The 25424-nt window shown below is 36.4% G+C and overlaps 1 protein-coding gene across 6 annotated transcripts in view; it reads right to left on the bottom strand.

Annotated features, from left to right (window-relative positions):
* Positions 1–4078: 4078 nt before the first annotated feature.
* The window catches only part of CCDC91 (coiled-coil domain containing 91), a 122554-nt gene continuing 101208 nt past the window's right edge, over positions 4079–25424 (bottom strand). For 3 of the 6 annotated variants that reach the window (XM_063355643.1, XM_063355671.1, XM_063355652.1), the window contains exons 12-13: positions 13506–13619; positions 4080–4143 (exon numbers count right to left, since the gene is read on the bottom strand). In XM_063355643.1, the coding sequence (XP_063211713.1) occupies positions 4120–4143; positions 13506–13619 (138 nt within the window). In that variant the 3' untranslated portion in view covers positions 4080–4119. Of the gene's footprint in view, positions 4144–5386; positions 5420–9783; positions 9808–13505; positions 13620–25424 lie in introns of those variants that run through there. The other 3 variants (XM_063355661.1, XM_063355680.1, XM_063355691.1) reach the window with 3 other exon arrangements.

Genomic DNA, 25424 nt, shown 5'->3' with positions numbered 1-25424 from the left:
GGATTCTGTACCATAACCAAACCCAAAAAATAGCGTACAAGATAGAAGAATCTATCTAAGGCCAAAACAAAGTCTACTTGTTTTCTTCAGACAAAATAAACGTACAAAATACACTCCACAAATCTAGTACATTATTAAAAATAACCCTGATACAGAAGAATGGCCATGCAAAAAATTAGGTGTGTTAATCTGATTTACTCTTAGATGTTTCCTGCTGTCCTGGGTATAACTTGATCACTATTTTTCTTCCCTTAAAAAGCCCTGAGACGCCAATTCATCTGTGCACAGAATGAAATGCACCGTTCCCTTTCCAATGTTACATTTTGTTTCTTTCCAGAATAATTCCACTGAAACTGGGAAAGTGTATGACTTGCACTTTAAAGTACAGCCCAAGAAGAGCTGACCCTCTATAAATGTGTGTTAACAGGGTAAACTCTCGTATTTTCCAAATATTCCAAGTCTTTTCCAGAAAAGAGCAAAAATATTTCCACTTCTTCTAGTTACATGGTAAATAGCTAAGCTGACTGTCCCAGCACATACCAAGACCCCATAGAGGTAACCTCCCACGCATCTCGCTGGCTGGACAAAACTGCACAGAAAGCACCTGGTCAGGGAGGCAGGAAATGGGCCTGAAATTCTAGTTTCCAAAAGTAATTGTATTATTACCAAATTAAAGGAATAATTTCTCTATACAAAGCCAGGAGAGAAGCTTGCCAGCTTTCTCTTCACTTTACAGTAAGGCAGACGTAGCTTATACCAGCTTGCCAGTGATTCTTAAATATAAATAAAATACTGTTGTTGAAATAGGTCCTTAGTTTCCATAATATGGAAAAATATGATCTATTAAATACTAAACCCAAAAAATATCTCATTTGGATATTTGCAATTCTGAAGTGTGCACTTATATTTTGGTAAATATTAGTCAGAGAAACGCAATGTTTAGTTATGCTTTCTTCTAAAGGTTATGAAGCACAGCTGCACAAATCATATGGGAACACACAGTAGTACGCTGAATTTCATTACAATGGTTACATCTTTGCTCGCAGCTTCTGGGAATACGGGAGTAAGTTTGTGACAAGTGTCTTTCAGGGAAACACGGGCTGCATAAAAACAAGTCTGTCATTCAAACGATTACTTCAGTCCTAACATGTAAGCTTTCCCCTATAGGCCAAAATATGCCCTTTAAAGTTCATGAGAGCTGTGGACAATGTAGCAGACAAAATCTGACTGCTTAATACAATTAGTTTTGTTGTCAGAAAACAAGCAGTAAATTTTCCTGAAGGAAGATGAATGTCAATGTAAATAGGAAAAACTAAAATTTGCTTGCTGGCTGCTAGTAGTTCAGGAGCTACAAATATAAGAAATGCTTACTCTAAGTACTTATCTCATGAAGTAAGTCTTTGTCATTTTGAAAATGTCTTCAAATAGCCTATTCAGCACAAGATTTATTTGGTAGAAAACATTCTCTCTTGTGGCTTACTTTCCCCTGTGTATGCCAACTACAAGAATTCATTTTTTTCTCTGTACAGCTAATGGTCACAAAAAGTAAAAAGTACATAAATAATAGGCACAACATTACAGTACTGCATTTTTGTCTGCTATAAACATGCAAATGGTAACATATTGAATTAATGTTTTTTGAAGCACTAGATAGCAATGAATAGGCAGTAAATTACTCAACTACGAGATTTATAAACAACTTTCAATCTGTAGCACTGACAATAAAAATACTGTAATTGTACAACAGAATACTTTTGTAGACCTCCATTCCACAAAAATTCCTAACATTTGTGTGATTTTAAGAGTTAACAATGCCTAGTTTTTACTGCAAATGACATTTGCAGATTATGTAGAAGTCTGAACACTGTCCAAGTCTGAATAAATACGAAGCAGAGCAAAGAATTTCCTGACCTTTCTAACAACAAATAACTGAAAACAGATCTTAGTTTGAAGTACAGTAGCAACCAATTAACTGCTTTGATCATTAGAATTTTTAAGACACCTGGAAATATTTTGGTTTTTACTTTTATTGACTTCAGCTTTACTCAGTTTCTGGATAGTTTACAAGGACAGCGTCAACATGAAAAATCACATTTCTGTCTGAAAGTTTCATATCTACTTGTAAATAACCCCTAAGGTGACTAAAAGTGAAATGCATTTGTAAAAACAACTCAAAACACTGTGCTACTTCTCTCAGTTTGCCTACTTTTCACTTCCTGAACATAAGTGAAGGCACAACAGGAGACTGGAAGGTGACTTGTCGGACTTTCCTCAGTTCAGCGTCGGTCAAGAGAGTGGCTAACTGCTGCACAATACACGAGCTGAATTCTTCCATTCCCAGCTCTACATCTCCACTGATGAGGCAAGTATTTTAGAAGTTGTGAGGCCTTACCTACCCTGAGGTAGCCACCGGCAGAGAAGCAAGCACACAGAGAACGGGTGGGAAGCAAGTATGATGGTGATATTCTTGAACTTTCTCATGCAAGAATGGTAGACATTAGGAGGAACTAAAACTCAGCCTGCACTCTCTGGGTGGCATTCTAGTTTACATAGGTATCTCGTCCAACAAACAGACATATACTTGCTTAATTCAATACTTCACAGCAGCCTGAAACTGGTAACATGTAAATGATCTGATGTCCTGCGTTAGGAGCCTAGAAGAACAGATTCTTTGACCGCTCTCCAGGGGGAAGAAATCCTTTGACAGCATAAATATGCCTTGAGTCCACCTCCTGCTGTCTTGCTGTCATAATAAAACAATTTTTTTTTCTTTTTTTCTTGTTCTTCCTAAGGAAAGCTCAATGCAGCACTGTGTATTTTCCTCTGAGTAAGGCTGCCTTCTGTCCAACTTTTGCATCTCAGAAAGGAACTGTATTTTTTCAGTTGTGGCACTAAGAACATAATGAAAGTAATTTTGAAAATGGCTCCTGGGAGGTACTTTTTATCCTAAAAAAATCCTCGTTATTTTCCACCAAAAAAAATGGTGTAACACATGACAGCTACATCGCCTGTGGGACCCACAGCATGGGCAGCATGAAAAGGGAATCAAAGAGGAATAACTACAGCAAGGTCTACTTGTTGCCGCCGCTGCTGACGATAGAAGAAGAGAGCAGTGAGGCTAATAACTTGGAATAATACTAAGTGCATTTATTCATCTAATCTTGCTATGGCTCTGTATCTTCCACAGAAAATACACAGAGTATAAAGAGAGTAAGATTACTGAATTCACAGGAACACCTATGTTAACCCTCCCAAACACAGGTTCATAGAGTTCATCAGAGATGTTATCTTCTTTTTCTAAGTAAATCTCATTTACATTGCCTAACAAGATGTATGTTTCATGAAAAAACGCATTCCAGGGAAATACAATATCTAAAACAGGCTGTCAAACTGATAAGCTTTTTCCATCATTATTTGTTCTCATTCCTAAAAGTGTTTACAGAAATGCATTAAAGTAACATTTGACTCTCCTGGACTGGATGATCCGCATATTACAAGTAGTTTTTACTTTCAAGTACCAGGTTTTAATTTCATAATTTCATTTAAAAAAAATTCTTAATGAAGCCCATGTACATATGAAAGCATAATGGATTTATTAAGAGCTCGGTTCTCCAAGATTCCTGAGAAAATTAAAAGCAGAAATATTTTTAATTAGACCTTGAATCATAATTTAATTTTTAGCATCCTACCACTTTCCACAAATCCTTCTTTTTTTTTTTTTTTTCTTCTTTTCTGGTAGACAGAGAAGAGTTGATTCCCTATATGCCAAAATAAGAACTCAAATCAGAAATGTCTATATTTAGTACTGAGGCAACAAATAGTACATGAACCACAGGGAGGTCCTACAAATACGGTAGCTGCTGCTATTACACCGGTCCCCTTGAGGAAATGGAAAACAACCAAGTGCCTCCTTTTGTACATTCCCCATGATGGAGCACACAGCCACTGGATTTGGCATTTCTTACAGACATTACCTTGTTTGTTTTTTTTTTTTAAGATGTAATGTAAATTATTTTTACTCTCTATTAACTTTGTTTTCATAACAAGAAAGTAAGAACAGGTTGTATGCCACATGTCGGTACATGTCAGACCAATGTCCATCTAGTGCAGCATCCATGTTTACCAGAGGCAAACAGCAAGCACCTAGAAAAGAGCGTAACAGGAGAAGCATGCACTCACACAGCTACTACCACAGGCAGAGCAAAATATGTATGCATTTAAAAAATGCTCCTGATTGGAATCTTCTTCCAAAAAATTTGTCTTTTTTTTTTTTTAAATAATCATTTCCGTGCTAAGCATCTACAACATCTGGTGGCAAGGAGTTCCATATTACGGGAAGAAGTATATCTACCTGCTTGCTTTGCAGGTGACATCTAACTGTATTTACCAGACCCCTTTATATGACGTTATAAATGCCATATTTGAAGTATTGTTAATTGCTGGATTTAATGAATTTATTGTATGTTCGAATGCAAAAATGTGTTTGCATGCAAACAGAATGAACTGTGTGATCGGAAGACTCATTTGTATTGACCAAGTTTGAAGATAGCACTTTTGAAGCTTCCAGTGAAATAAGATCATACGAACCTCTTGGAACAGACATAATGCAGCACTTAGCTTAAGAGAGAAACATTTCTGAATGTTTGCATTTTTCCTTTGTTTTTATAAAGAATACTTTTACAATATGATAGCTAAACAAAAATCATCAACATGATAAAGCAAAATTCTACCACGTCCACATAGCAAGCAAAAAAAAAAAAAAAGTGTAACTTATGTGTTTCAACTGCACAAAAGATCAGGTCAAATACAAAGTAGGGAGTAAACCCAAAATATGCTCTTGTGTACTGCTTCATCCTGAAATATGCAAAAAACAAAATCATATGACGATACATTTTTTTAATAAGAAATTCCAATACAATTGAAATGAACGGAAAATATTAACTTGCATCTTTGCATGTGTCAAACATCTATTTCAGAGAAACCCCCTCTTAGGTATTTAAACAATGTCTTTCAATTAAGATGACAAAAAGTTATAAAAGTACCAAGAAAGTAGGAAGAGTTACGAGTTATCAATACAACAATGGTGATTTTGATAGTGTATCTTTAAATGTAAAAGTAAATATCAAGCAATAATTGCTTTATTAATACTTTATAAAGAAACTGAGACATACCTAGTACTTCCGTATTTTAAGAAACAGAAGTGGTAGCAATTAATTTTCAACCTATCTTAAAAATAAATACTTCATATTCTAGTTTCAGTGATTTTTTTTTTTTTTGTACTGCACCCCTCATGTTTGTGTTTATTCTGCTCTGCAGCAGCCACGTTGATTCAAATGATCCGACAGGTACAAAAATAAAGCAAATGAGAATTTGAACGTATTGAATGTTAAATACAACTAAATCAAGTTCCTCTTGCGACCTAGAAAAGGAGGAAATAGATCAAAACATCCAAAACAAAGATATGCTGCAAATTTGTAAGTAATACTAAGTTCCTTAATATACGGTTGGTATGTTGAAGGCAAGGAAGAGATTAAAAATCATTCACAGTTAACTTAATGCTAAAATGTAATTTAATGAATTTTCTACTTGAACCTTCTCTGAAAAGCAGCTTTATCCATTAAATTGGGGACTGAAATTGTTGAAGGACTAAATGATGGGGACTAAACAACTGTTGAGGACTAAAATTAACTGAAGGACAGGATCTGTTACTATTTTTGAGATTGTCTTTGGTTACCTTAAATATTTATCATTGTTGCTCTAGTTCAGTGTTTATAAAACTAGCTCTATATGGTTCTGGCAAAATATTGATAATTCAAAGATTAATCGCTTGCATTTTAAATCTTAACCACAAAGAACCAAATATCAGTCAAAGGTTAAAAAACATAGTTGTAAAAACAAAAAAGGTGTGAAGCAGTGACCTACAGAAAGGACTACGTGGCTCCTACTGAAAGATCCTTTTTTAAACATTAAAGAATTAAAACAGAATAATGATGTGTAACTAGAAATAAAAAAAATAAAAGGGCATTTCAGACGACGTGTGGACAATAAATTTTAATTTACTTTCAATATAAAAAAGAAAAAAAAAATCAAGCAAGATGTACTCTCACCTCAACAGAACTGAGATGAAACTAAGCATGCGACTGACGGATACTCAGTGCAACACATCTTCATGTTCCTACTTCTACTTATTTCAACCTTTATTCTCTAAGACAGTAGATCCAGTAGATCTATATACCCATCCTAATTAGTCAAATTTCTCTCACCAAGTTTTCCTACAAAATTTATTGGAAACAGATAATATTGGAGAAGAAAATTCTCGGCTAAATATAGTTTTTTTCAGTAGTTTTCCAGTGTTTTGGAAGCGGGAAGAATATTAATTAAATCTCCTACTCCTCTTCGCTTAATAAAAAAAAAAGTTTTATACACTTTATACATTAAAGGTTGTTAGAAAAGATATCACTAAAGAAATTCAGAAGACTACAGGAAATAAAAATTTCTGCACCAAGATATTATTTCAGATCACCCTGGATCTAATCTATTCCAAATTAGTGTGAAGTCACCCTTTCAGAACCCAGTTCAATTATTTGACATTATTGGAAATAATTATTTTAAAATACAAAATGCACAGTACTGTAGACATTAAAAAGTTAACCACAGGAATGGAAAAAAATATTAAGCACAAAAAGAAAACAGCACATAAATGTCTAGTACAAAATCTAGCATGAATAATTAACCATAAAGAGAAAAAAAAAAATCAAGTAATTAAAAATTTAAAATGTCAAACGACCTCACAGTAAAAACCCCAAAATGGATAACTGAAAGAGTAAGAATTACTGTAAAATAACTAGGAAAATTCAATTCAAGTTCTAGGTTCCAGGATAAAGCCAACATTTTTGGCACACTTGTATTCCCATTAAAACCAAATGGGACTTCTACTGTTTATTTAAAGGAGTACTTGATAAAAGCTCCCTAAGCAAAAAGGATCATAAAACTCTTCATTGATGATTACAGAAAGAATTGCCAAACAATTCCATATGCAAAAATAATGAACAATTACACTAAGGCCACATTACAGAAGAGAACCAAACCTAGAAGGGCAAAAACCTCTCAACTTTGTGGCCACATTTTAATTGCTCTGTATGGATGCAAAACAAACTAACAGAAAATTATTACTACAGTATTTGTTTGCCTCCTAAGGCTTTTTTACAGATATATACTATGGACAGGAACACCAACTATTGGGAAAGTAATAACTGCACTGCTAGGACTCAGTGATCCTCTACTGAAGAAAGCAGTAAAGAAGCAGAAGTTAGAAGTGGTTAACCTTGTTACCAGAAGACTAGGCTAGAAAACACGTGAGGCAAAAAAAAGGCCCACACTGCCAAGGATCATTCTAGCCCCTACAGTATCTCCATCTGAACAATAAATTCATGAACGGACTGATTCCTAATACAGCTCATGCCATTAATTGGAAAAAGATTACTCTACGTGCTTCAAAATGACACTTCTATGACCATTTGGGAAAGGAATTACATACAACAGCACAAGATTGGTTTGATAACCCAAAAAGTCCATTCCAGTCTTATAACCTTTCTATTCTAGAAAATCTAGTTATAAGTAAAAGTACTTTCAAGAAGCCAATGTGCAAAATGAGAGAATCTGACACAGAATGAACAGAACCCCCAGAACCATCACTGCATGTTTTTCAAACAAATCCCGGACTTGTGAAATATCATATTTTAGTCAGTAATTCCTAAATTGCTGGGGCAATTTTTGTGATGTATGCCTAGGCTATGCATTCTTGCTTCAGTTCTCACTGATAAAAGACTAATGAGAGACGATGATAGAAACTTTAAATTCTCTTTTGAATCCCGAGACGCAGTAGGATACACAGTTTCAGAACATGTACTTCATAACTGTCAGAATAAAGACAATTTGAATTTGACCTTAAAAATCAAGCTTCATATTTCCTACTGTTCCTCCACTCCCCTACAAGATTTTAAGTTTACTAATCTTCATCAGCAATGTGTAGTAAAAAAAAAAAAAATTACACCAAAAAAATTAGTAGACTTCTACTCGCAACAGCTTTACCGCGTATTTTTTCAGTGGACTCATTTGGTACTTTCTGATTTTGAGAAACAACTAAATTGGTCTTGTTTGCTTTTTAAATACACAATACCGACAGAAAAATGAAACCTGCTTGCATTTCAGTTGTCAATCTTAAAATGTAATACACCCTCCTTAGAATTAACAAATTTAACAATAATTGCAACATACCTGCATACAAAACCAAAACTGGTCCTTGCTTGGAATTCACCAAGTTTACATTTGCAGTTTGAAACTTGAACTGAAAGTAGCAATTTAAACATTAACTATATAGCAGTGAATTGAGCGTGAGACCACTTCCACATTTTCCTTGACTGATACTGAAATCATTTTTATGGCAAAATTGTACATTTCATGCCACCTGAAGTAAACAGGATCAATTACAGTGCATAAAATAAAGTATGCAAACTTATTTTTGCAGGATCAGGTCTACAAGGATATTTTCCACTGGATAGTCCATTTTGACAACTGGATCAAAAGGTAATAGGTAATTTACTTTTCTTTCATATTTATTGCAGGGGAATTTTTTGCCTAACTACTGTACAGCAGACCTTTGGCTCACAATAAGTTTAATGATACTAGCATATGCAACCAACAGGACAGAAAAACAAAAAATACACAAAAGCTAATTAAGTACAAATATTAATAATATACCGAATGCCTGTCTTTTTCTTTATTCTATATGCAGTTATGGTATATAAAGCCTCACAGAGATTAGTAAAGGAATGTATAGGCAGTTGGACTAGAGGCAGTTGGACTAGAGGCAGTTGGACTAAATGGTCATTGTAGGTCCCTTCCAACTGAAGTATTCCATTCTACTGTATAATTCATATGGAAATATTTACTTCCCAGTATGTTTTAGTGCTGCAATGCTATTGGATCCAAGCACCATTTCACCTGCCAGAAACACAAAATGTTGTTTGACTACCTAGCTAAAATTTTTTTTAAGAAATTAAAAAATAATCCCCACTAATTAGTCGTTGGCATTGAAGATCTCAACTATGCCATTTGAAAACCCGGAACAGATGAAAATTCACTGAACTCAATCTTTTTACACTTTTTGAATTATTTAAAAATTGTTTTTATTAAGTTGCTTTTCTTGCTTTCTATCTGCAAATTAATTAAAAATAATCATCTCAGCCAGGCATATAAAATGCAAATATCTTTCAGGAATTGTCTTCATAGAACAGCAGGTACTAAACTCAACTGCATAAAAAGAAAAATCTGTAGCTCCACACAGTGAATACAAAGAAAAAGCCAAAACATGACCTTTAGGAATGCTTTCATTACTTTAAAATAAGATTCAGCAGCAGGGCAGATTAATATACTGCAATACTGACTTTATTTTATTCAGATACTACCTTTCCTGTTATTTTACATTTTATTTTCAAGCTTATATCCTATGCAGAAATTAACCGTTACTCCTGTAAATCAGCTGGCTTGGCTTCTCTCAGACCAATGGATTCTGATAATTTACCTTTACTACCTTATAACAATTCCTGTCTTCCATTCTACAGCTTCAAGGACTGATGCATCTGGTACAGGCTGCACCTTGATTTCTTCACATCTTGGATCAGTGAAAGGAGACAGAGTGTGAGCAAACGACTCGGGCGAAGGTGTTGTCCAAATATTACTTTACACAGGAAAGTAACATGCCTCTCTCGTTCTTCCATTCACATATTTGGAATACTTTTAACATACCTACAAAATTTCATTCAATCTCGTAATTCCATTGCACACAGGAGCAAACAACAAATGTGAAAGTTCCTTGGAACTCTGGGTCAAAGCTATGTTTATAGTCACTTGATTCAGCGCTAGCTGAAGTGTTCAGTGAATAGGCCAAAGCCCCACACGAAGCTCACATGAACGGGAGCAGGGACGGGCCCAGCCTGTCTTTATATTCCTAGGAAAGCATCATTAACCCATTAATCGAGTCTTTAACCAAAGATATTACAAAAGCAATACAGTTCTACAGACCGGTGGTAGGGGACTGCTATGCCTCTGGCTCACAGTCCAGGGATCACAGTTTGGGAATTGTAATACTAGGCCATAGCTTACATGCCATTACACTCTACTTCTTGCCCTGATCTCCAGCAAATGCATGCTACCATATCAGCATGATGTATTAGCAAAACAAAACCATTAACCCTTAAAAAAACCCAGAGCTAATAATGTGGAACCCCTTCATGCACACTCAGTATAAGAACAAACACTAGAATTTTTAAAGAATTCATGCAAAGAGCTGGTAAGTGCTTCCCAGTCCAATCAGTAACACAGGCACAGTGAGCCTCAACGGCTGGACTATCTCATCTATTGTATCTTGGGCACTTCACGTGCCGGGGCCTGTCACAGTACTGCACGTTTTCAGAGCAATCAGATGACCGAAGAACAAAATGCAGGGCCAGAGGTTATAGGATTATGAACTTCAGGCAACAAAAGACAAGACTGACAAATGAGTTCGTGAATCTTGAGCCTATATCAAAAACGGACAGACTTGGGATACTCATGGACAAGTGCTTCCTTACTCTTTACTCAACTCACTCTAAGCAAACTCAAAGATTTTGCTTCCCCCTACATCCATGTCTCATGGATATAGGTGGCACACACTACTGTGCAGTATCCATGCACTGGATACAAACCAAGAATAAAATTTATTTTTATGACAAAAGTGAAAGTAGTGGATTGACATTTAATCGTACTTCATTGCCTATCTCCCGTTCACCTGTGTGCTACAATTCACCTCTCTCCTCTCATTTCCCACCCCACTTGCAGGAAGGTTTGCATATAAGCATCAGCATTCCTGATATTTACATGCAAATGAGGATGTATCAATACTACGAAGTCAAATACATATTCAGCAATTAATAAAGATATTTTTCTGGACATAATGTTGATTTTACCTTTGCTGGAGAAAGCAAGTCTGGCTAAGAGCTGTAGCAAGTGTATTCAAATTTGACTCAGAAGAGTTCTTCAAGGTGTTATGAATGTTTATATAAGCCTCCACAGGTTTGATAGCTACAGGTGTCTTTGAACAGATATGACAACCTTATTCTATTTCAGTTTTGAAGCTTGCTCCAGCATGGTGGTTGTTATGAAATAATTATGAAAAAATAAAGAGTCAAATTCCTGACTGAAATTTCCTTCACATCTTAGCTATCCAAATTCTTAAGTTGCGATGTATGGCAACATAAAAAAAAAAATATAATAATCTAGTACAAAATTTTAATTTAATACAGCACAGAGAAAATAAAACTAAGATTACAGTGCAGTGCTATGTATCTTTAAAAAATTGGGATGATATTTGGAATATGAAAAAGGCATAATTGCAATGTATTGCCCATCTTTCATTTATTGTGTGAAAATATATGTTACCATCACAGCTTCTTTTTATTTGTTGTTTTAGCTTGCAGTGTCCTTTAATCAAAGGTGGAGAATTGACAACAAATTCTCCACTAGCTTTAGCAACTTTGTTTGGCTTGAATACAGAGCAACTTGCATTTGTTCTTGTCTTATGTTTGGCATTTTAGCATGATGATATTGTTGCATTACTTTCCATTTCCTCCTCTTAATTTTATTCTTACTAACCACTCATTTTTACTATTAAAAAAACGCATTAAACTACGCTTGTTTGTGCCTAAGAAAATATGAACAAAGAGACTGTAAATCAAAACTTTTTGTTTGACTGACACTGAATGTGTCTCATTTGTAGGTAACAATGTCAAAACGTGTAAAACTAGTTTAACTCTGAGCTATTTATCTGTGAAAGGCTTTGAAACATAATGGATCTATAAACACCCTAGGAATGGAAAAAAATTATGCTTATGACATTAAATTACTTAGATAATAACTTTATCAAAGGCAGGAAATCTGGCTTCCTCAGCTCTAAAGAATACCCATTGAGGATTTTGTTTCTTTGAAGATGATATTTTCATTGGGGTTTTTTTGAAAAACAGAACAAAACAAATTTAATTTGGTTTTTTTTTTTTTGATTTGTGAAAACTTCACGAGGACAAGACAAACTAACAGTAGCCAGACAATGCAATAACAGTAATGACCTCCAATTGTGTGTCGGTGGAAAGAAAATGGAATAAAGTCTCCATTCCTGATGCAAATGTAAATCTGAGAGATTAAAGTCAGACGAATTGCTACTGAAGTGCCTGCAGGAAATTACTGGCAATTCAAAATGGTGCGATCTAGCCGTCAACAGTGAGGAGCCTGCATTATATAGACTAGATGGTCTGGACTAGTAGTCCTATTGACCATTTTATTTATGATACAATCTATTTTAAAACAATAGACCTATTTTCAGTTTCCCCACAGTTTATCCTTTGTAAATGACAAACTTCAGATACAAATAAGCTCAAACTTCTTATGCATCATGTTTTCCCCAGACATCTGTTTAAATGTTTGCCAATACGACCCACACTGCTAAACGTAAAACTTCTCCACACACAGTATAATGGAAGAGAACTCATCCAACACTAATCTTAACTAATAGTAGAGAGAATTTTTTGAAGTTAAATCCTATTTCCCATAATACTATTCAGCCCATAAAAGCAGGAAATAGAAGAAGCCAAACACATTCTTTCTACTTCCTTCTCAGGACAACATTACCAATTAGGTTCAAGATTAGTGATTTTGGAGAAAACTGAAATAAATTAATTTGATCTCGGTCTGCTACCGCCAATATGAGAGAGGATTTCTTTAATTATTTTTTTGGTTTTATTTTTATAAAGAGCCTCAAAGGGGACAACTGTTTTAATTTTTTTTCCTCGTACCGCAAGCAAACTAAACTGTCTTTTAAGTTACGTTTTACTGTTTATATACAGCATTAAACTGCAAGTATATAGCATTAACAGAACGCCTGAAACCAAGTTTCAGAACATTCTGACACTTCATAACAAGACCAGTGCACTGCCTATAAAATCATGCTCAATAGAATACCAATACATTTTCAGGCTGTCATATAATACGGGTCGAGAGGAGAAGTTAATAACCTTTGCGTGCATGCTAACTTCACAATAAAGTTAATTTATAAGCATAAAATAGCATCTGTTATTGATAATGAAATGCTTTCCATGAACTGAACTCAGATCACAATTTGAATTTGACAGACTCCATTTATGCCCCATCTTTAAGTTACTGTAATAAGAAATACTATAAGTTTCAACTAATGTATTCTTTTCTGCTTTTAGGCTTGTGATAAACTTAAAATTCTATAAATATACACGAAGAAGTATATCATAGTAACAAATTGTTTGAAAAAAGCGCTGACAAATCTGAAGACATATCTCCTTTCTTTCTGTTTTCTTGCGCATTTTAAGACAGGTTTCAGGACTAATAAGCTTCACCAATTTCTCACTGCGTGTCCTGAAACCCATTAACCACTGGTAACTCACCCTTTTCTGCTCTTTAATATATTCCATCAGTTCCTCTCTTGTCCTTTTCACTGCTTCTTCAATTGCCTTTTCATTTCGTTTTTGCTCCTCCATTAATGCTTCCTTGACAATTTCCTTTTAAAAAAAGGAAAACATGTAACTTGTTAAAGGTAGTTCACAAATGTAACACAGGTCATCCCTTCCTTTCTTAATAAAATTTTATCATGACGACGCTCCTTTCGCAATTATAGTTATCCTAAATGTATGCAATACCTTTACAAACATTTATAAATTCAGTACTTTAATCACTAAAGGGTCTAAAGAAGAGTGAAATAATCACCTCAAATCTGTAGTAATAAATACATAATGTTCCCTGAGAACAGAAGAAAAGGAAGAAATAGAGGTATTATATTCCAACAGAACCAGGGATGTACTAGTTGCTATAAGTAGAATAGAGTAGTTCCAGTTGGAAGGGGCCTACAACAATCACATGGTCCAACTGCCTGAGCAGTTGGGCTCACCAAAAGTTAAAGCACGTTGTTAAGGGCATTGTCCAAATGCCTCTGAAACACTGACAGGCTTGGGGCATCGACCACCTCTCTAGGAGGCCTGTTCCAGTGTTTGACCATCCTCTTGGTAAAGAAATGCTTCCCAATGTCCAGTCTGAACCTCCCCTGAAGCAGCTTTGAACCATTCCCACATGTCCTGATACTGGATCCCAGGGAGAAGAGATCAGCACGTCTGTCTCCACTTCCCCTCCTCAGGAAGCTTGTAGAGAGCAATGAGGTCGCCCCTCAGCCTCCTTTTCTCCATATTGCATGGATGTTCAGAACTTACATGAGGACTTTTCCAACATCACAATAACCAGAGTCCTTATGACAATAAATTTGTTTCCAAACCTTGGGAAATGCCAGGGTAATTCTGTACACAGCAGTAAAAAGTAACAATGGACACTCACCCACTGCCCAAATTAGAATTGCCCGATATCAAATCTGATTCAGTACTAGAAATGCGTCACAGTAGAGAAAGCTAGAAACCACTTCTCAAAACACCTCTATCACCGCCAATACAACTTATCTGTGTAAGTTATCTGCTCAGGAAACAACTTCCTGTACCAAAGTTAATGTCATAGAATCATAGAGTGATCTGGGGTAGAAGAGACCTTAAAGATCACCTAGTTCCATCCCCCTGCTGTGGGCAGGGACACCTCCCACTAGACCAGGCTGCTCAAAGCCCCATCCAGCCTGGCCTTGAACACTTTCAGGGACGGAGCACCCTTCTCTGGGCAACAGTGTCTCACCGCCCTCACAGTAAATAATCTCTTCCTAATATCTAATCTAAATCTCCCCTCCTTCAGTTTAAAACCATTACCCCTCATCCTGTCGCTCCACTCCCTGATAAAGAGTCCCTCCCCATCTTTCCTGTAGGCCCCCTTTAGGTACTGGAAGGCTGCTATAAGGTCTCCCCAGAGCCTTCTCTTCTCCAGGCTGAACAACCCCAACTCTCTCAGCCTGTCTTCATAGGAGAGGTGCTCCAGCCCTCTGATCATCTTTGTGGCCCTCCTCTGGACCCATTCCAACAGGTCGCTGTCCTTCTTATGTGGGGGACTCCAGAGCTGGATGCAGGACTCCAAGTGAGGTCTCATGACAGCAGAGTAGAGGGGCAGAATCACCTCCTTTGAGCTGTTGCACACACTTCTTTTGATGCAGCCCAGGATATTGTTGGCTTTCTGCGCTGCGAGCGCACGTTGCCGACTCATGTTGAGCTTCTCATCCACCAATACCCACAAGTCCTTTTCCTCAGGGCTGCTCTCAAGCCATTCTCCGCCCAGCCTGTATTTGTGCTTGGGATTGCTGTGACCCAGGTGTAGGACCTTGCACTTGGCCTGGTTGAACTTCATGAGGTTTGCACGGGCCCACCTCTCAAGCCTGTCCAGGTCTGTCTGGATGGCATCCCTTCCCTCCAGCGTGCCGACCATGCCGCACAGCTTGGTGTCATCTGCAAACTTGCTGAGGGTGCACTCAATCTCACTGTCCATGTCACCGACAAAGATGTTAAACAGCACTGGTCCCAGTACTGACTCCTAAAACTTAAGTGCCAGCATGTCCTAAAACTTAAGTCCCAGCATCCCAAAGCCACTCATGCAATAATTAATAACGTTATTTAGCCAAGTGGTTTGTTTCCAAAATTCAGGAAAATGAAGTCAGAAACCTAAGATTACTGAAAACAAACCATAGAACAATGTAACATTTTCAGAAAACTACAAAACATCCAGTAAAAATAATCACACAATGTTAAATGATTTGCAGGGGTGAGAGGGAGACAGAGTGTGTCTCAGAAATCAGGTAATGGACTTTGCAATTCTTATGCTTTTGTGCTAGACATTCAGAAGTGGAAGTGGCAGATACACTAGTGATGCGCCTGCAGAATGAAGCAGGGATTTGTGACACACATCTATTAACAATATCACCAAGCATACTTAGTGCATTCATATTTCGCATAAATGGTAAACGGTAATCAGAATTATAAAGAATAAAAATATAGCATATATTTATTCTTTATAGCTATTCAGAAATACTAGTTCTTCAGACAAAAAAAAAAAAGAGTTGAGGTTTTTTTTGGCAAAAAGCTCCACAGTCCTTCAAAAATACATGTGTGAAAATTGGAGAAAAAAACCCTGATAACTATAGCAATACTCAGAAATTGTAAATAGTGTTGTTAAAATATTTTTTTCTGTGGGCCAAAACTCACCTCCCCTGTTACAGCACCACAGCCACGCACCACAGAGATAGCTGAACTGAAGATCCAGTGCATAGTAAAACAAACAGGTAAGCAAAACAGACAGCCACTGAGGTCATGTTGCAGATGTTCTGAGGAAGGGTTTGGAAAAGAAGAGTCTCAATTTCCCTCTAAATGCAGACTTTTACCAGTGTTGATCTGCTTGAGGGTAGAAAGGCTCTACAGAGGGACCTGAACAGGATGGATCAATTGGCTGAGGACAACGGTATGAGGTTCAACGAGGCCAAGTGTTGGATCCTGCACTTGGGTCACAACAACCCCATGCAGTGCTACAGGCCTGGGGAAGAACGGCTGGAGAGCTGCCTGGCAGAAAAGGACCTGGGGGTGTTGGTTGACAGCCAGCTGAATTATGAGCTGGCAGTGTGCCCAGGTGGCCAAGGCAGCCAACAGCATCCTGGCCTGTATCAGAAACAGTGTGGCCAGCAGGACTAGGGAAGACCCCCCAAGCATTGGTGAGGCCCCACCTCAAATAACGTGTTCAGTTTTGGCCCCCTCACTACATTGAGGTGAGCCCCTCCCAAAGACATTGAGGTGCTGGAGTGGGTCCAGAGAAGGGCAACGAAGCTGGTGAGGGGTCTAGAGCACAAGTCTTATGAGGAGCAGCTGAGGGAAACTGGGTTTGTTTAGTCTGGAGAAAAGGAGGCTGAGGGGAGACCTCATTGCTCTCTCCAACTACCTGAAAGGAGGTTGTAGTGAGGTGGGTGTCAGCCTCTTTTTCAAGTAACAAGTGACAAGATGAGAGGAAATGTCCTCAAGTTGCGCCAAAGGAGGTTTAGATTGGATATTAGGAAAAATTTCTTTACGTAAAAGGTTATCAAGTATTGCAACAGTCTGCCCAGGGAAGTGACCGAGTCACCATCCCTGGAGGTATTTAAAAGGTGTGTAGATGTGGCACTTAAGGACGTGGTTTAGTAGTGGACTTGTCAGTGCTAGGTTAACAGTTGGACTCTGTGATCTTAAAAGACTTTTCAAACCTAAACAATTCTATGATTCACCTACCGTGTTCTAGTTAACCAAAAGAAGTACTGATGTATCTTCCAAATAAATAAACATTTATCACTTCATAACACAAAATTAATATAGGGTACATAATGAAACCAAAATGGAAATCTCACTCTTTCAGTTACAAATTGACTTCACTTATCATCTGAAAATGACCTCAACAGTCACAGTCTGCTATGACAACGGTAATTCAAAAGACAGATCATGTAGCCATCAGACTGGACAACCTCATATGATTGTAGACATGTACTTTAGTGCTCTTAATCCCAACATTTGTATTTACCAGACTCCTGGTAATAGTCCAGAACACTTTTTATTTTTGGCGATTAAACTTCATCAACCATACTCTAAGAGGAATCATATGGTTCTATTTGTCTGTGATTTGAATGCCTGTTTCTCAACTGAGTTTAAACATTATCCTGCTTGCTAAATTCAGGAGACATGAAACAGTACAAGAAAACACACAGTGTTCTTCCCAGGCTTATGTCTTAAAAACCAGACATTACAACCACTAACAATATTACTGAAGCGGCTGATTTAGTTTGCACTGTCCCTTACTTGCAGCTCACAATGGCCAAACATAGAATTCTGTGTAACAATGACAGACCACTCAAGACTATCAAAAGACAGCTTTGCTGTGGTATTATCAGTGAACTGGGAAGAAAATCCTTCTATCCTTTCCATCCAGTTTTCAGAAGGCTTCAAAGAGCAAACATCATATGACACCCAGCCCCCTAGCCAACTCAGTCATGTATTTTTCCCCCGTCCTTCAAATTAATCAGTGATATCAGTTTTTCCTTCTGTGAAATAATCTTCACTCCTCCTTCTATATGACCTTTCACAAAGTGCTCTCCTCTAAGTTCTCAAAGTCACTGGCTGTCTTCGCTCTATTTTTGTCAGTCATTACAGGAAATTATGAACTGATATGAAGATTATTTAAATTCTGATATTACCTATTACTACTATTTAACAAAGTCTTCGCTGCATGTGCATCATGTACTTTTCCTTCATCTCTTTCTTTTCTCTTTCCCGTTACGCTATATCTACCTTTAGATTTTATCCTAATTTAAATTTTGGTTGCAAAGGTAAAAATAGGCCCTTATTTCATCTTTAACTAAAAAGGGTACAGCACTATTTGAAGCTCTTAGCGTTACTGTAACAGATTCAAGAAAATGGGAAAACCCAGGTTCCTGTAAGAAGCTGACGAAGAGCTCTCCACAAATTGCACTTGAGGTGCAACTCTTCCCCCCCTTCTCCCTCTTTTTTTTCTAAACATCTGATCAGAGGCTGGAGCACTACATTACAGTCACCGAGTTAGCTTCTTTTACAGGACTCTAAATATGTGTGCTTGACACCAGTTATAAGATTTGAATACTAAATAAAAAAAAATAAAATGAAGTCATTAATGTACTCAATTGGCAAATCATATTCAACCATATATTAGGAATCACAATCACGTAATCATAATACCTATATCTGCTGGAAGACAGAAAGAAAAAAGTGTACTGTATATACCAGAGAACTCCAGCCAGTATTTAAAAAAAAAAAAAAACAACACACAAAACACAGCCATATGATGGTTTGCAATTTTATAGGAAAATTCTTTTGTTTCCACACAAGGATCAGGTGGCAGTACTAAATTTTATCTAGGAAATGCAACCACAGACTGCAATGTTAGTGGTTTCTCAGAAAATAGTAACCCTCAAATTATAACGTCTGTGGTTATAAACTACTACAAACTACATCTGAAGTCAGACATGGTTAAAGTCTGCATGCGGTGGCATATTTGTCTTCCAGACTTTGCAAGCATATTAAAAAAAAACTGATGTAATGGCAGGAATCTCTTTCCACGCAGTGCTACTAAGTTGTGTGCTTCCTCACACAATCAAGATTATAAAACTTTTCTTTTCCCCCATGAAAAATGCTTTTCTGTATCCTTACAGAATCACCATGGTCTCCATAAACACTGGACATACTAATATTTCTGCAAGAAGGTGGAAAAGCAAGAAGAAAGTGAAACTGAAAATATTGGTTGGATATCATCTTGAGAGAAATGTAAGCAAACACTCCCGCTGAAAGTTGAACAACATAGTAAAGACAACAGAAATTGGAGACATCCTTTGAAGAGCAAGTTCTTCTCCAGGACATTACACGATACTTTATTATCAATAGCCTATTTGGGTAGGAATCATGACACTGCGAAAAAAAACCCCAACAGCTTCTTGTATGAATCCACAAGATGTTGAACATGAACAACAACGTTATGATAGTCCAAGCCTGTTGCTGAAAAAATATCTTTTTTTCTTCCAAAGATTAACACTCTCCCACCCAATCAAAATTCTACAAAGTCTAACAAAATTTTTCCTGGAATTCCAATACCAAATACGCCATTTTGCTGGGAACTTCAGAAACCCAGAATATATGAAGTATTTCAAACCCTGCCTTCCCTTTAGGATTCGGTAACCTATGTATAAGTTGAAACAAAAAAGAAATGGAGAAAGAAAGACTGACAAACTGATACTATTTTGTATTCCCTTAACTGGCAACACACTCATAGATGAGAAGTTTTGAGGATGTATTTAAGGAAATGAAATTAATATTATATGTCATGTGGAAGTCCTCCCAAGTACAAAAATATGATAAAAGAAGGGAAAGCAATGCCAATATCATGAACGTTTTATAGGTAAAAGTTGATCTAACAACAAATACTATAAATGGAGGGTAAAGGGCTGGAAAATGATCACTATGGCAGTATTCTGAAAGAAGAAACTGTAACTATTAGGACAGGAAAAAAAAAGATGCATTAATAAAAATACAGGAAAAGTGAGAGCTTAGATGGAGATTGTACCTATGATGCCTAAATAATAGAATCATGGAATGGTTAGAGTTGGAAAGGAACTTAAAGATCATCTAGTTCCAACCCCCCTGCCCTTCCACTAGACCAGCAACCTGTAAACAATTATATTTACAATTAGATCTGAAACAAAAACACGATACAGTCCAGAGTAACAAGCAGCACGTTTGGTCCTGAAGGCACCAGAAAGTATTTGGAGAGTGGGAAAGAAGAAAGGAAAGATTAAGAGGCCTATTGAACTATATGCATTCATAAAGTGATATCAAAGATATCTATCAGTGTTTTTAGTGTAGACAGAAATAGCACTCACAATAGGCATGGTGGAAAAAGCGAGTTAGGCTTCCAAATTTGATATGAGCCAAGAGGCAACCTTGCACAGAAAGCACAAAACAACTATCTAAACCCAGGGAGGCAATAGTTCCCGATCCTGCTAAAGCAGCATATCATGGAGTATCACAGAAAACTACTGCCAAGCAGCTACCTAGTGGTATCCTGCCTCTCCACAAAATGGGGGTTCCCAAACTAGCCTGTCTCCTGCCTTGCCCAAATTACCAGATCACCTGTTATATCACACAGAAACAAGCTGCAAGTTCTGCAAGTTACAGGAGGCACAGATCACTGGAAACCAACTCTGTCTTAAAAACAGGATGATGATTTCATAATAAAATTTTAGGGAATACCGTGTACCACATCACTTAAAGTGGTAAAAGAAGAAACACATTTTTGCATCATCATCACGGGAACAACAGTTGAATGAATGTTTACAAATAAGCAGTTCAGGAGAAAGTGAATGTATGAAAGAGATGAACAGACAGGATAGAAAGAAATTACAGATCAACTGAGGGAAGTTCTGCAAGAACAACCCTGAAAAATACTGTGTACAACAAACGAAGAAGAGAAAGACACATAAGTGGATTCACAATATGAAATTAATTCACAGATTTCAAAATTAGGAAAAAGGCATGTACTTGCACTCTTCCCTAATTTTTTAAGGTAAGGAAACTGTGGTGCCAATAAACAAAATCCCATAGTTTTGACACTTAAAAAGACATGTCGGGGAATCTATCTGCAAAAGTAGCCTTATTGGACAATAAAAAGATAAGACAAATGTATAATTCCCATATATTTTCTTTTTTTCCTCATACTATCATCCAAAATATTCATTATACACTTACTGATTTGACACATGAGGAAAAAAAAAAAAGATGTGTTTTTTACAGATTAAAGGGGTAAGAAATGGCCACTCTACAGCTAATAAAACTGACTGAAAGCTAGAGTGGGAAATAACTTTTTAGATAAACTTTTTTATTTATTAGTTCTTCCAACCTTCTCAAATACAGACCAGTGAGAAAAAAATATTTAGAAAAAATATTAATTTTCAACAAAAAATTAACAGTTAAGTTAAGCAATAGTAGGAAAGAAAAAAAAGCCAGTGTACAGCCAACGCCTTCATGCTTTAACTTACATATCTTTTGTTCACTTACATATGACTGGGATTCAGGCTTGCCAAAACTATCAACAGAAGCACTCGCTCAAGCAGATGAGCATGAATACCAAAAAATTTTTATTAATATAGCAGTTAAGTAACCATTCATTTTTGGGATTAAGCACCACGTGTTCTAGACATTTTGTTTTTACCTTCTAAGCAATGGCACATACTGGTATTCATAAACTTATGGAAGAACATTAAAGATACTTTAAAGCCCATACAGTATAAAAGAATCATATTTTTTTTCAACTATTTAGATGTTTGCCAGTAAAATTACATTAATACATTCCAAGATAAGAAACTACATATTTATTGTTCTGCAAAGAACACCACAATATGAATCCTCAGGAGTGTCAACATGTTCATTTGTCTTGAACGCCTAGAGATTTACTCAAAGACTATTGGGAAGTTCATTTTTTTTTTTTTTTTTTTTTTTTTTTTTACATAAGCCTTTTAGTTAACTTGTCTTACAAAAATCTTTTTTCTTTGTATAGATCAGTTATGGCTTGGCGGAATGAAACACTGCAGCTTCAGTTTTCCTGAAATACTTTCCCATCAGTAAGATCATTTTGCCTTAATGCTTTTGCTCATGTCCAAGAGGAAGCAGAGTTTATGTTTGTTCTTTTAATAAATTAAAAGCTAGGTTTTTTTCTTATTATTTGCAGCCTTCAGAACATTGGAGCCTCTAACATATCTGCTGTGTGGATAACGGCAACGATGAACTCAGGCTCTTTTTCCTTTGAGAATTCAGGTAAACTACAGTAGATTATACACAGTATTTTAAATTTAAGCCTCCAGGAAATGACAAAGGTTATTCTTTACTCTGAGTGCCTTAGAAGAGTTATTAATTTCAAGCTATGACATGGACCTAAATTTTCCAGGGTTCACCCCGCAGCTGACAGCTTTCATTTTACTTTTAATGAATTTTCTTTAAAACAGAAATTGTGGTGCATAAATTCTCTTTAGCTTCTTTTGCTACTTTTCTCCTCTTCCTACACCCCTAACGCCTCCCCACCTCCTCCCCCATGTGATTTCACCTCATTTATGTAACTGAGTATTTAGCTTTGTCAATTGATAACAACTACCATGCAGAGAGCTCTGTGCACAACAGCATTATAGCTATGGTGGCTACTGCTCTAGCTACTCTGCATTGCCCACTATTTATAAATGCAATATATCATTCCTCTATTTTATCCAAAATTGTATGGGTCTCATCATCCTATATCCTCAAAGAATTTTTGGATTTTATTTTTTTCAAAGAGTAAAAATAGGCGGAAAGAAGATGACAAAGGAGAGCACGGTCCACTGTTTTTTCACTGAAGTTTATCGTTGTACCCCAGGAGCTTCATTGCAATTTTGAATTCTGGGGAAAAGGCTTCTGCTTCAGTCAAATTACCTGTTATCTTTCTCCTTACCTAGAAGGCAACCACTTTGTTATTTAAACAGGCATTCTAGAAAAAACATCCTAGTGGAAGAATTTCACCAAGCACTCTTAACACTGACAACTACCAGTCATATTAAGCTCTACTTGCAGGGAAGTTGCCACTGTAAAAAATGCCATACAATGTATCAAAAAGAGGAAAAAAATAAATACTGGAGACATGCCAAGCTACATCTAGCCTGCTCAATACATGAGTTCCTCGTCTATAATGACTTTTCAATGTGTTGTAAAAGGATCATGAGGTTACTGTGCAAATGAACAGTCTTTAATCGAAAGACTACTCAAGAAGAGCTTATTCTCCCTGATTTAAAATGCAAGCCCACCCTCCCCAAAACTAAGAATCCTCTTCTCAATAAAAAAAAAAAAAAAAAAATCTCTTTCATAAAAGCACTAAGCACCTGGATAACACATGTATAAAACCTGAAGACGCTGCCAGTCTCAACCAAAAGAAAAGGCTTTTGGACTTCTAATACCTTACAGCCCCTTGAGACAGTGCTCTAGAAAAAAACACTTCCTTGGTGATGTAATACGTCTCACTTACCCCTTCAGTGTTATAAGGCTTCAATGAACAATATCTTCAACTTAATTAAAAATTCCATGTCTCTAAGTAAAGACCCCAAGACACTGGAACAGTCAAAGCTTTCATGAAAACAAATGAAATACTCATGTTACTTTAATCTTCTAATTTATTTTAAAAAAAGGAGAAGGTGGTACGTCAAGATTGCTCCATAAAGTCGAAACATTAATTCAGTATGTCTTAGTTCGTACTTTCACTGTAAGTTCTTCTTTACTCTGCTGTTTCATATTTGGTAACAAAATATTTTATATTAATCATGAGGTATTTATTAAACTGTCCCCAAGTTCCCAGATTTTTCTCTGAAAATGTTAAATTAATAAAATAAATCTTCTATGGAAGTAGCATCTCCTTATTTGCAAGCTCAACATCTATCTGACTGAGGACAAACAATTTGTTAGGAAAAAGTTTTATCAAGCATGAATATCTAACAAGTAGAAGCAATCTGCGTAAAGCTTCCAGATTTGCATGCACTATGGCTCTCCTTCCTGGCCACTCCACAACAACAAAAGTCTAAAAAAATACCTGTGTCATTCCTGCACAGTAAACATTCATCCTTTCTCCTTTTAAACAACTTATTTAGAAGATGAAGGGAAGTCTCACCACCTGATCCAGCAGAACTGTGATCTTCAAAGCTTTACTGCTCTTATGTGAAAATTGTCTGACTGAAGAAACATTAACTAGCATACTTCAAGGTTTTTTCACAATTGCTTTCTCTTATATAACCAAGTTCTACAAGGTTCTTCTAGTGCATGTGTTTAAAGTCTTGTGAAAAAAATAACATCTTTTATTTTATAAACAAAATTAGTGGACAGTAAATTCCTTCTTTAAAACAAAGAATCAAAACTCCTAAAATATTTTCTGGTCTATAAGGCAAAGGAGAAGCCAACAAAATTGTACCATTATGACATGGAAATTTATTTTTCCTCATTTTTGTCGTTGAAACATTTTACAGATACACAATGATGTTGCAGTTTTTAAAATATGTCTTTCCCATTTAGTTTATCAACTTTTGTCCTTTTGCCTAATGGCTTGTCAAGTTTTACTTTCCAATTTTTTACATTGATGTGCATCTTCTCTTTTCTTAACTTACAGCCATTTAGCAGAAATTCTTTTGAGGATGGATATTAGGAGAAGTTTCTTCACAGAGAGGGTTTTCAAGCTTTGAAACAGGCTGCCCAGGGAAGTGGTTGCATCACCATCCCTGGAGGTATTTAAAAGATGGGTAGACGTGGTGGTGCTCAGGGATATGGTTTAGTGGTGGACTTGGCAGTTTTAGATTAATAGTTGGACTCGATCTTAAAGGTCCTTTTCAACCTAGATGATTCTAGGATTCTCTGAAATTATTCTCAGCTTGAATTTAGCTTTGAAGTCAGCTACTTTTTGTTGTAAAGAAGAGCTTGAATGCCTGGAGGCTTATTGGTACAGTAAAATTGAAAACTGACATCTTACCACTTGATACCTTTACATTCAAAAGAAGTAAACAACCTATATACAAAGTAAAATCATTCTATTTACAGTAGAAATGTAAGCAACACAGTGAATAATAATGGCTTAGCATCAAAAAACCAACTTTCTGTGTATCTGAAAGGGAAACGGGGTTTGTTTCCAAAGAATTGATTTCTAAACTTCCGTGATATGCTATTTTACTTCAAATTCTAAAGGTTTTTTGTTGTTGTTGCCCTTTTTTTTTTTTTTGCTACTCAGGACATAAAAAAATACAGTAATATCAAATTCCAAGTATGCCACCAAGAAATTAGTGAACTTACAAAGTTCCCCAA

The sequence above is a fragment of the Chroicocephalus ridibundus genome, chromosome 1, assembly GCF_963924245.1.
Source record: "Chroicocephalus ridibundus chromosome 1, bChrRid1.1, whole genome shotgun sequence".
NCBI lineage: Eukaryota > Metazoa > Chordata > Aves > Charadriiformes > Laridae > Chroicocephalus > Chroicocephalus ridibundus.
Note: the sequence above shows the minus strand (reverse complement) of the source record. Positions and strands in the feature narration are given on the sequence as shown.